Genomic DNA, 12976 nt, shown 5'->3' on the forward strand with positions numbered 1-12976 from the left:
TACTGTAGTACCTCTAGTCATACTACCACATTCACCCCCTGTTGGAAAAAAAAAAGAGTCCGGCGGGGGGGGGGGGGGGGGGGGCGGCTTGGTCACCCAACCATGACTGGTGGTCCGCACGGGTCGAATAGCATAACTGGTAATATGACTAGTTGTGGAGGTATTGCATTACCCTCGTACTGCGTCTGTCCACTGGCCCATAACTATTTACAATGCTATAATACAGTCTCGCAATTTCACAATTGGCTATGTACATGTCACATTAAAAATCTATATACAGTTCACAGTGACTCAATCAGACGGTCGGGGGCCTTGGTCGTCCTCTGCGATCGACGGAGCTGCGGCGGAGATCTTGGTGGAGGTGCGGGCATCTGTGACTCCGGGAACATGGATTCGGTCCCCGTAGCAGCTTCAACACACCTAGCTGGTTGGGATGGCCGACCTGGGGAGGGGGGCGTCCAGAACTCTCGATGGCGCTGGTGAGGAAGTTGACTGACCTGGGAAGGGAGCGTCTGTAGAGTGCATCGGTGGGCGGGGCGGCCCAGGCAGGGCCGGCGGAAAAAACGGTTATCCAAGGAAGGTGGCGGCAGTGAGCTGCGTCGGTGGGGGGGAGGGAGGGGCTGGTGGCGAGGGTGAGGGAGGGGATCCGGCGGGCGCCAGGTCCCATAGGGAGTCCGTGTCGTGTTGGCCGTCGGGGTACTCCACGTAGGCATACTGGGGGTTAGCGTGGAGAAGGTGGACACTCTCGGCCAACGGGTGTGACTTGTGCGCCCGCACGTGTTTCCGGAGCAGGATGGGCCCGGGAGCCGCCAGCCAGGTCGAGAGCGAGGTCGCTGAGGAGGACTTCCTAAGGAAGACAAGGAGACGTTCGTGAGGTGTTTGATTAGTTGTGATGCAGAGCAGAGACCGGATGGAGTGGAGGGTTTCTGGGAGGACCTCCTGTCAGCGGGAGACCGGGAGATTCCTAGACGGTAGGGAAAGTAGGACGGTCTTCCAGACCATTCCATTCTCCCTCTCAACCTGTCCGTTACCCCGGGGGTTGTAACTGGTCGTCCTGCTCGGCGCAGTGCCCTGCTAAGCAGGAATTGATGCAGTTTGTCACTCATAAAGGAGGACCCCCTATCACTGTGTATGTAGGCGGGGAATCCGAACAGGGTAAAAATGCTGTGGAGTGTTTTGATCATGGTGGTTGTGGTCATGTCGGGGCAGGGGTGGCGAACGGGAAATGGGAGTACGCGTCAATCACGTTGAGGAAGTACGTGTTGCGGTTGGTAGAGGGGAGGGGGCCTTTGAAGTCCATTCTGAGGCGTTCAAAGGGACGGGAAGCCTTTATTAGGTGCGCTTTCTCTGGTCGGTAGAAGTGCGGCTTGCACTCCGCGCAGATGTGGCAGTTCCTAGTGGCTGTCCTGACCTCCTCGATGAAGTAGGGCAGGTTGCGGGTCTTTACAAAGTGGAAGAAATGAGTGACCCCCGGGTGGCAGGGGTCCTCGTGAAGGGCTCGGAGGCAGTCCACTTGTGCGTTGGCACATGTGCCGCAGGACAGGGCATCAGCAGACTCATTTAGCGTCCCGGGACGATACAGGATCTCGTAGTTATAGGTGGATAACTCAATCCTCCACCGCAAGATCTTATAGTTTTTTATTTTGCCCCGCTGTGCATTATCGAACATGAAAGCTACCGACTGTTGGTCCGTGAGGAGGGTGAACCTCCTGCCGGCCAGATAGTGCCTCCAATGTCGCACAGCTTCTACTGTGGCCTGTGCTTCCTTTTCAACCGAGGAATGGCGGATTTCAGAAGCTTGGAATGTACGCGAGAAGAAGGCCACGGGTCTGCCTGCTTGGTTGAGGGTGGTCGCCAGAGCTACATTGGACGCGTCGCTCTCGACCTGGAAGGGGAGGGACTCATCGATGGCGCTCATCGTGGCCTTTGCGATATCCGCTTTGATGCGGCTGAAGACCTGGCGGGCCTCCGTCGACAGGGGAAAAGTAGTGGTTTGGATCAGGGGACGGGCTTTGTCGGCATATTTGGGGACCCACTGAGCGTAGTAAGATAAGAAACCGAGGCAGCGCTTCAGGGCCTTGGAGCAGTGGGGAAGGGGGAACTCCATAAGGGGGCGCATGCGTTCAGGGTCGGGGCCTATCCCTCCATTTCGCACTACGTAGCCGAGGATGGCTAGGCGGTTGGTGCTAACACGCATTTATCCTTGTTATACGTAAGGTTCAGGATTTTTGCGGTCTGGAGGAATTTTCGGAGGTTGGTGTCGTGGTCCTGCTGATCATGGCCGCAGATGGTGACATTATCGAGATACGGGAATGTTGCCCGTAAACAGTATCGGTCGACCATTCGGTCCATCTCTCGCTGAAAGACCGAGACCCCGTTTGTGATACTGAAGGGAACCCTTAAGAAGTGGTAGAGTCGCCCATCCGCCTCGAAAGCAGTGTACTTACGATTATTCACGCGGATGGGGAGCTGGTGGTAGGCGGACTTGAGGTCTACCATGGAGAAGACCTTGTACTGCGCGATCCTGTTGACCAGGTCGGATATACGGGGGAGAGGATACGCATCGAGCTGCGTAAACCTGTTGATGGTCTGACTGTAGTCGATGACCATCCTATTCTTGTCCCCGGTCTTTACCACCACAACTTGAGCTCTCCAGGGGCTGTTGCTAGCTTCGATGACCCCTTCCCCCAGAAGCCGCTGGGGCTTGGACCTGATGACTGTCCGGTCCTGGGCACTGTATCGTCTGCTCCTGGTGGCGACGGGTTTGCAATCCGGGGTGAGGTTTGCAAATAGGGAAGGTGGATCGACCTTGAGGGTCACGAGGCTGCAGACAGTGAGAGGGGGTATAAGGCTGCCAAATTTGAACGGTAGACTTTGGAGATTGCACTGAAAGTTTAACCCTAGGAATGTGGCCGCGCAGAGTTGGGGGAGGACGTAGATTCTGTAATTCTTAAACTCCCTTCCCTGGACCGTGAGGATCGCTACACAATACCCTTTTATTTCTACCAAATGGGAACCAGAGGCCAGAGAGATTTTTTGATTAACGGGGTGGACGGGAAGAGAACAGTGCCTTACGTGTCGGGGTGTATAAAGCTCTCCGTGCTCCCAGAGTCGAGCAGACAAGACGTCTCGTGCCCATTGATTAATACTGTCGTCATCACTGTTTAAAGTGTGCGGGGTTGAGACTGGTCCAGGGTCACATAGGCCAACTGTGGCAGAAGTTGAGAATCTTCATCGGGCGGTGCGTGGTCACCCGCTCTGAGGTCCTTGGAGTCTGTCCAAGATGGCGGCGCTAACTGGTCGCACATGGCTGTGGGTGGACAAAATGGTGGCACCCATCCCCCGCATGTGGCGTCGGTAGAGCAATATGGCGGCGCCCGGAGGCCACACGTGGCGCCGGGGAGGAAGATGGCGATGTTCGTTGGCCGCACGGGGCCCGTGGAGAGAATTGGAGCGGCGTTCTGCACTCGCTGCCCAGGACCACAGCGACCGCCCGTGCCTGGCAGACCGCCATGAAATGGCCCTTCTTGCCGCACTCCTTACACATTGCCGAACAGGCCGGACAGCGCTGTCGGGCGTGCTTCGCCTGCGCGCAGAAATAACAACGGAGCCCTGCGGGGTTGCCGGGCCGTCTCGCAGCGCAAGCTTGGGGTGATTCAGAGTCTGCTGAGGGGGGATTCCACGCTGCCCAGGAGGCCGCTGCGCGATTGGGGGCGTATGCGAGGGTGTTTTGAGGGCAACGTCCAGTGAGTTGGTGAGGGCCCGTGCCTCCTTGAGGCTCAGAGTTTCTCTTTTAAGCATTCTCTGGCGGATTTGTAGGGACTGCATACCCGCAACAAAAGCGTCCCGAATCAATAGTTCAGTATGTTCGTTAGCCGAAACTTGTGGGCAGCAGTTTTTCCCTAGCATGAGGAGTGCACGATGGAACTCGTCTAGTGACTCACCAGGGCTCTGCTGCCTCGTTGCCAGTAGATGCCGGGCGTAGACTTGGTTTACTGGGCGAATATAATGTCCTTTAAGTAGTTCCATTGCTGAATCGAAGTCTGTAGCGTCCTCGATGAGCGTGTAAATATCCGGGCTCACTCTCGAGTGCAAGACCTGCAGTTTCTGCTCCCTCGTAGGTGTGCTTTTTGCCGTGCCGAGGTAGCCGTTGAAACACGCTAACCAGTGTTTAAAGGTTTCTGCTGCGTTAGCCGCGTGGGGGCTGAGTTGTAGACACTCCAGCTTGACACATCCTTTAAAACTTGTCTATTAAATTGATGCACTATCGATGACCACGGAAGCGAAGTTGTAGTCCGAACTGAAGGCTTTAATAGACAAGATGTTTCCCCAGCAGCTCAGGTACAGAAAGGAAGCTGTGGGGGATATACGGGCTCTTATACCCCGCCTTACTGGCGGAGCTACCGTATAACTTTAACCAATGTATGGCAAGTGTTACATACCACTGGACCAATGAGCAGCGAGCCTTGTCCACCAATGGTGTCTCAGCATTGTTAGGTCCCGTAGTACCTCTAGTCATACTACCACAAAGCCATTGGCCCATACCAAGATAAGATGGCAGTTGCTAATACACAGAATAAAATGTCTGCAAGCTCACTTAGCCTAATACTTAGTATTTAAAGTAACATAAACAAAGCTTGTCGAGCAGAAATGAAGACCAAAAGAACATACATGGCCTAGCGAACATGCGACTACTCAATGAAAGAAAGGGAACGATTTGTATTTATTTTGCACTGTTCATGACCACCAGATGTCTCAACATGCTTTTCAACCATGTACTTTGAGGCACAATCAATGTTGTAATGTAGGAAACCCATCAATGAATATGAGCATATAAAAGTCCCACAGACAGAAATGTGATCATCACCAATTAATTCATTTTTGTGATATTGTTTAAGGGATAAACAGATGCCTGGACCCCGGGGATAGCTTCTTCAAAATAGTGCCTTTTACAACCATTTAAGCAGGTTTAACAGCTCATCTGAAAGATGTTGCAAACAGTGCATTGTTCCCTCAGGACTGTACTGGAGTGTCAGCCTTAATATTTGTACTCTAGCCCTCGACTGGGACTTGAACACAGAATCTTATGAATCAGAGGTCAGCGTACAACCCATTGAGTCATGGGTGACACTCAAAAGTGTTCACCAATTAGTGCAAGAGCAGAATTGTTTTCCTCTTAAATTTAGGGCAATCTTATGGCATCCTGACAAATCTGCAACTTGAACATGATTTTTTAAAGAACACAGGTTGTATTAATTGCTTGCCATTTACTATAGAACTATTGTGTAAAATGAATACAATTATTAGTCAACATATATTAAAGTTTGTTCAAAAGCACTTGTGCCTGAGTCATGCAAGGGTTATTGCTGCAAGGTTAACCATCTTTCCTTTTGCAACAGTGATCATGGGAAATCCATTGTCTTTACCTGTTCCATTCTGTTGTATAATTTAGGCTTTTGCATATTTATGACAACTTAAGATGTCTCCTATGTGAATAAAATCACTGAAAAGTAATTGAATGTTTTCTATTTTTTTAGCCTTCCCTCTTCATTGTTATGAAAACAACAGTTTTGTCCTTTACATAATGACGCATTTCCAAAATTACTCTGGATTTCTGACTCTGAAGGATGTTTTTTCATTGATTCCTGTGAACCGTACCACTGAGGTAAAAAAAAGCTAATTATTTTGTGAAATGGAGTGGATTTTTCCAGATCAATTTAATTTACCCACAAAATTGACCTCAGCATCTTCTTTAATGGCCGAGTCAACGTTGTGAGCTCCCTATGATTTGTGAAGACTCCTGCCCAGACTACAATGTAGAATGCCTGTGGAAGGAACATGGAAATCCTGTCCTTGTTTTTTTTTCCTGGGATAATGTACCATCCATCTGATAAGCACTTTCATTAATGGCTGAGTCAACTCTGTGAATTTTGTGGGACCAAATTTTCTCATGTCAAACAAGCCTGTGTTAGTAAGCAAACACAATTTTACGAGGCAGTGGTAGGTCTTTACAAAATATATATTCTACATTTTTCTTCTTCCAGAATAATCCTAACTTGCTCTATCATCATGAACTGACTAGCATTAACTTTTAGCACTGTCACTCTTTTTGCAGTCTGATTATCTCACAGATGGAACATGAAAGCTTGATATAAGATTCAAACTGTAAACTCTCGAGTCGATTTCCTACTGTTTGGATCATTTTGGTGCTTTGGAAAAAGACTCACCTTTTTGCGAGAATAATCTGAGCAAGTGCAAGTAGCTGAGGAATGTCCTAAAACATGCATTTAAGGTGTTGGCATAGAGAGCAATGGAAGACTTGCTTAAACCCCTCCCATCACTGATCTGAATTTGAAAAAGAATTTACAAAGGGAGTTTGAATTATTTCCACATTCCTACTCCACTGGAATTTCAGCCACTTTATCTGTTGTGACTTGACATCTAAAATATACAAGCTTACAAATCAGACTTTTAGCACAGTTTTATGTGTGTACATCACAGGATTCAGAAATTCCCTGTTGTGTTTTTATAGGTTTTGAATAGCATTGATCCACATGAATTGGCTGATGTCTTGAGGAAGCCTGGATTCATTGATGACAACCAGATTCTAACCATCATTCTCTTCAATATTAAACCCAACCAAAATCTGGCTATATTTATCGATGCTTTCAACAACACTATCCAAGATGTGAGCTTCAAATTTTATTTATACTTGCGAGATCAAGGGAATTAACACAGATAAACTGTAGTATTCATCCAAAGTGGTATCTGTTATATCAGAGTCTACAATGCCTGAATACTGACCTGAGATCTGTGTGCCTCATTAACTAGCAAATGTTGACTGGCAAGTGAATTTTGCTAGACACACAAAGATTGTGGAATTTTGTTCTATGCAGATTTCAGATCCACTGCTGACTTGAAAACTGGAGTTTTGCACTATTTACTCCAAAGGGAAGTTTTCTGGCCAATGCATACTCTTAACTCAGTTATCTTTATTGGCCGTGTTCATAATTGGCCATATCAGTGTTTTGCTTCCATGCCGCGATCTAGCGATCCACAGGCACAAACCTTGTAATGGCCGCTAAATCTTGCAAGGGGCCAAAAACGCGAGTTGCACTGGCGAGATCACAATCTGTGATCTTCCTTCTCCCCACTGGTGATGTAATGTAATGTAATTTCCATGAATTTCTCAGCTCACAACACCACCACCTCCCTTGCCGGCAGCATGATATCAGGCCAGCGCAAAGCACAACTGGATTTCAAAGATGAAAAACGGTCATGCTGACCGCGCCTGGTGCACAGGAGTGTGTGTGTAGGCCCCGTGGGTTGAGAGACATGCCTGGACATTGACTCTTGGCCCCATAGCAGTGCCACTGATACTGCCAGGGAAGAGTCTTGAAGGAGTTCCTTATGTCTGTGTGGAAGGGAAATGAGGGGGTGGGTCCCCGGTCCCCGATTTGAGATCTCATTTCCAGCGTTGCTGGCCTGTTTAAACCCCGCGCCTCCACTGTGACCTCGCCAGCACTCTGAAATTGCAGGTTGCAGTTTAATCAGGCGAGAAAAGGTGGCTGTGAAGCCGGCGAAGTTCACACAGCTTTTCTCACCTGATCCAAAAGTCTCTGCAATTTTGGGAAAATTCCACCTCCAAAATAGTTCACTGTTGTATCAACACACATTTCTGAGAAGATGTGGGAATTTGTGCTATCATGTTGCAATTTTAATATTTAGATTGAAATAAACTAATTATCTTTTCCTTTTCAGAGTAATTTTTCAGCTGCCATCTTAGAGGGTTTGTGGCCTCGGTTTACTGAAGACCTGCCTGACCTTAGTGACAAAGAGGTGGACGAATGGCTTAGTGTCAGATTAGCTCCATATCTTCCATTTATCACCACACATCTTTTGGTGTCCAACAGCACTCTGAGAGTTCCATGCCTTGCCTACAGAAAAATGTAAGCATATTTCTCACCTTTCCTGAACTGAAATGCTTATAATTTTATGTAGAATTCCATTTCGAAGCAATGCATGCCTATGTGATTAGCACATGTCCTACTGCAAGATACCACATGTCACTATTGGCAACCAGAATACATGTTAACATCTACAAATTTAGTTTAGTTTTGTTTTGTTCACTGAACTCCCAGATATATAGAGTGGGAAGTCAATCAGATCACACCCTGACAACGTGTTGATTTAGATCCAACTTCTTAATACACGCTTATTCAGAATCAACGGAATACCATTCAGTCAGAATACTATCAGGACTGAGCTTATTGACCAAGTATATTCTCAAATATTCCTTAATGATGCCAGAATATCAACAATTATTTTTTAATAAATTATTTTTGTTAATTTAAAATGTAAGTATAGTTCAGAGAATCCGTTCAGTGCAGAAAGAGACCATTCAGCCCATCGGGTATGCACTGATCCTCTGAAAGAGCACGCCACCCAAGTTCACTCCCTGCCCTATCCCAATAACCCCTTAACCTAACCTGCACATCTTTCTTTTTGAAAGGCCGGATTTTGAACCCGGGTCCCTGGTGCTGTGTGTAAACCACTGTACCGCTCAGTTCACTGATGGCCCTAAAAGGTTACCTAATGAGTAACTGTACACATAAAATTGGGTTCTCAATACATCCTAAAGTCATTGACTTAATACAGAGCAGTGAAGGTTAGGTCTGTTAGGGAGCAGAAACTTAACCATGGGACACAGTTCTCCAAAAATTGACCACGGCCGTGGTTCTCCTGACCGGTGTAAGTGCTCCCACCAGCGGGACAACAAGAGTGATTCTCACTAGTGCTGAGAGTGACCCTGAAGTGCCATGCAATGGTACTTGGAATTTCTTTTTTAACCTGAATTTGGTTTTCCATGCAGTTCTATGGCACACTGTGGTCCATGCTGGAACAAAGACGGGCAGGACCTGATCTGTCTGACAGATCCCCTGTCTCTGAGATTTCCGATCTTTTCGATCTCAATAAGCTGCTACATTAAATAGGCATTCAGTATCTCAGAAATACAGATCTCTTAGAATATAGTGAAAGTTATCCCATCTGTACCCCCAGACCCTTTACAAAGTCTGTCAGTATGCCAAGTTTAAAGGCCTGTGAGGTTAAGGTAAAAACTATCACCTTAAAGTGGTAGAAGTTTTTGAAGTGATTTTTCACAGCATCAATTCAAATGCACTTTTAAGTATAGAAGTCTGTTCTATGCCTAGATCCTAAAAGTGTTGAACTGCATTATTTACATTCAGTTTCATGCCCCTTTGCCTGCTAAAAACGTTTTAATTGACAGGTTGAAGCAGTTTCAAAGGGGAAATTCTGATTCTTTATTTACATGGCTCTGCAGGGATCCATTTACTCGAGGGCAGTGGGTGGTTTCCTAACCGTAGTTTGTTTTAATGAGGCTTTGTTTTTAAGAGCTTCCTAGAAAGTGCAGGGGCAGCCCCCCCCCCCCCCCCCCCCCCCCCCCCCCACCCCCCCCACCCCAACTTTCTGGGCAAACATACAGACTTCTATGTTTTAAAGGGCACTGAAATTGTCTGTGAAAACCACATCAAATGTTTCCACCACTTTAAAGGGATTACTTTTACCTACATCTCACAGACCTTTAAACTTGGCACATGAACAAACTTTTTAAAAAGTTCAGGGAGACAGATGGACCACTTTCACTTTAATACGAGAGATGTGTATTTCCATGATACAGGGCGACTGTTTAAAGGGTTTAAAGGCTTTAGATGGGTAAAGCAGCCAAACTAATCCCACCCTGAGGAAAGACCCCTGACCTGAGCCTCTCCAGCCAAGCACAAGCCCCCTTGAACCCCACCTCCCACGAAGGACATCTTCGGCAGCCTAGAGGCAATTGTTGGGAGGTTACTTACCACCCTGCCTCCCCTCGGACTGCAAGCTGCTAGGTCCTCAAGACTTGCACCAATTCATGCCAGCGGGACTCTCAGTTGGGATGGGGGGGGGGGGTTGCTGGAGCATCACAGCTGGCAAGTGAATCGGATATCCTGCTCATCTATGAGATGTAAAACAACTTGAATGAGCTTTTTGCATGTTCTCACTGGGTTGGGAAGCTTGGCTAGGACGTCAGGAAACCCATGATGGCTGGTGCGGTGGGCTGGGAGACTAAAGACTGGTTTGACACAAACCCGAATCCCAATTATGGCCTGACGCAGGATTCAGTGGGTCATCGTGAATCCAGTGGCTAGCGAGTGGCTCCAGAAAATCTTCATCCTGCTGGTTGGCTGGCTGGATCTTTGTTGCAATCCTTGCTCACTTAGCCATTTTTTTGGGAGGGTGACGTATTTCACTTCAGCCTTGAGAGTGGTGGGGCTTAAACACGCCAGCAGGTCCAGCTCCTCTAAGATCGGAAGGGCGCCCTGATCTCAAAGTTCAGTGATAGCCCCCAAGGACATCACAAACCCCTGTAGTCAATGGAGAATATCCCCAACCCTTGTCCACAGAGGGGGAACCCACTGTCCACCATTAAATTGCTAAATGTTCAAGTCACCCCCCCCCCCCACCACCATGCAGACATCAGGGTTACCTGATGCCCACGGACCCCCCATCCTCACTGCCATCAGTCTGCCGCATCACACATCAATTCCCCCTGCCCCGTCCCTCTCCCTCCACAACCAATCATCTCAGGCATCAGTCCACCACCCCTCCCTTAATTGCCAACATCGGCACCCCGACCCTCCCAGTGAACGACAGTGTTATGGGGTCGCCAATGGTCCTCCCCTTCCAAACCTTGGCAGGGCCCGTCCTGACTCCCCCCCCCCCCATCCTCGCTGCTTTTAGTCTGCCACCATGCTCATCCTTGCTGTATAAGAACCCCCCTCCCCCATCCCTCCTTGCCAGCATCAGTTCACCCATCACCTAATTGCTGGCACCTAGTGTCTACCATGGGCAAACCTCAGGAGCCATACTGACATAAAATAAAATTGTTTATGGAAAAACACTCATTAAAAACATTTCATGCATTGAAATTTATTTTACTAACCTATTATGAAAACAAACATTTCTATTCTGTAACCATTTGGAGCTGTCCATCAACCTGCTCACTTAGCAGGCATCCAACTGTGAAAATATTAGTAAAACCCTAGTAAAATAGACCTCAAGCTTATGTCAACAAAGTGAAATATCAAGCACTGTCTTTATTAAAAACTCCACACTTCTTTAAAAATCTCAACCAGAGTGAAATATCTTGAGAACTTTAATAGTCCAAAGAGTTTTGAAAGTTTCACTGAGTTTTGACTGTTCTTTGACAGCTTGGCTGTTCCATTGAGCTTGTGCACATCATGATGTTAACTTTAACAATCCTCAAGGGAACCATACCTTTCCCAAAGGATACCTTACTTCTCCCAAAAAGTGCCTTAGCTCTCCCTAAGATTGCCTCATCTCCCCCAAAGTTGTTCTGAGACCATATCCTAAGGGATAACTTGCCTCCGCAAAAGAGTACCCTAACTATCCAAACAAAGCCATGAAGGTTCAGATCTGCTCCTACCAGCTCTAACCGAAACACTTTGGTTTCAGACCTCATCAAAATCGCACTAAAGTAAGGCTGATCTGGCAAGGTGGGATGGTCTCTCTCTGTCACTGGTGGGTCGGGTACAGGCGATTAAAATGAACGTGTTGCCATTATTTCTGTTTATTTTTCAATGCCTGCCAAAGGCTTTTTTCAGAGAGATTGAAGGAATGATTACCTCGTTCATATGGAGCGGGAAGGTGGCCAGAGTTAGAAAGGTGCTACTACAGAGGGAAGGCAGGCAGGGGGTTTGGGTTTTCCAAACCTGATGTACTACTACTGGGCGGCGAATGTGGAGAAGGTGCGGAGCTTGGTTCCCAGTGGGTCAGAACGGAAGAAAGTTTGTGCAGGGGTTCAGGATTGAAAGCACCAGCAACAGCGCCGCTCCCGATAGCCCCGGCGAAGTACTCGGGGAGTCCGGTAATAATAACTTAATTGAGAATTTGGAGGCAGTTTCGCCAGCACTTTGGGTTGGGGGCAGGGTAACGGGAAATGCCTATTCTGGGGAACCACAGACTTGAGCCAGGGAGGTGGGATGGAAATTTTTGGAGATGGGAGGAGAAAGAAATTAGGACACTAAAAGATTTGTTTCTTAGGGGTCGGTTTGCAGGATCGGAGGAGCTGGAAGTGAAGTATAGGCTGGAGCAGGGAGAAATGTTTAGATATATGCAGGTTCGAGATTTTGCTAGAAAGGAGATACTGAGCTTCCAGGAGGAGCCGGCCTCCACATTGCTGGATGAGGAGCTGACGGCAGGGGTACTGGAGAAGGGGGTTATGTCAGTGGTCTACGGACCTATTTTGGAAGAGGAGAAGGCACCCCTGGAAGGGATCAAAGCAAAGTGGGAGGAAGAGTTGGGAGAGAATATGGAGGAGGGGGCCTGGTGTGAGGTGCTTCGGAGAGTGAATGCCTCCACCTTGTGCGTGAGGTTGGGGCTGATACAGTTGAAGGTGGTGTACAGAGCACACCTCACGAGGGCGAGGGTGAGCCGATTCTTTGAAGGAGTAGAGGATGTGTGTGAACGTTTGGGGGGGGGGGGGGGGGGGGTGTGCTAACCACGTTCATATGTTAGAGGATATGAGCCAAAGCTAGAGGATCACTGGAAGTAGGTTTTTAAGATAATTTCTAAAGTGGTGCACGTTGTCATTATATACATCCATGTATATGATGGAGTTCAGACAGGCAGTGATTGACACACAGGATGACCAGTGAGCACACAGAACACAGCAGCCAATCACCAGACAGGATACGACCACTATAAAGCCAGAGGGCACCAGTTTTCCCGCTCTCTCAGGATCCAGCCTCTGAGACAGTCAGAGCTCGTGAGCAGCAGCCAGTGCAAACACCATGTGGTAGTCAGTTAGTGTGGTCAGGCTAGCCTCAGGTCTCCAGTCAAGTCAGCTTAGTGTCAACCCACAGTTAAGCATGTAATATAGTTAGATGTTAAATAA

At 48.0% G+C, this 12976-nt stretch overlaps 1 protein-coding gene across 1 annotated transcript in view; it reads left to right on the forward strand.

Moving 5' to 3' along the window:
* LOC119978154 overlaps positions 1 to 12976 on the forward strand; it is a 512568-nt gene that overhangs the window by 134815 nt on the left and 364777 nt on the right. The window contains exons 25-27 of the mRNA XM_038819593.1: positions 5538 to 5665; positions 6533 to 6688; positions 7762 to 7949. Of these exons, the coding sequence (XP_038675521.1) occupies positions 5538 to 5665; positions 6533 to 6688; positions 7762 to 7949 (472 nt within the window). The remainder of the gene's footprint in view (positions 1 to 5537; positions 5666 to 6532; positions 6689 to 7761; positions 7950 to 12976) is intronic.

The sequence above is a fragment of the Scyliorhinus canicula genome, chromosome 15 (genome assembly GCF_902713615.1).
Source record: "Scyliorhinus canicula chromosome 15, sScyCan1.1, whole genome shotgun sequence".
Lineage (NCBI taxonomy): Eukaryota > Metazoa > Chordata > Chondrichthyes > Carcharhiniformes > Scyliorhinidae > Scyliorhinus > Scyliorhinus canicula.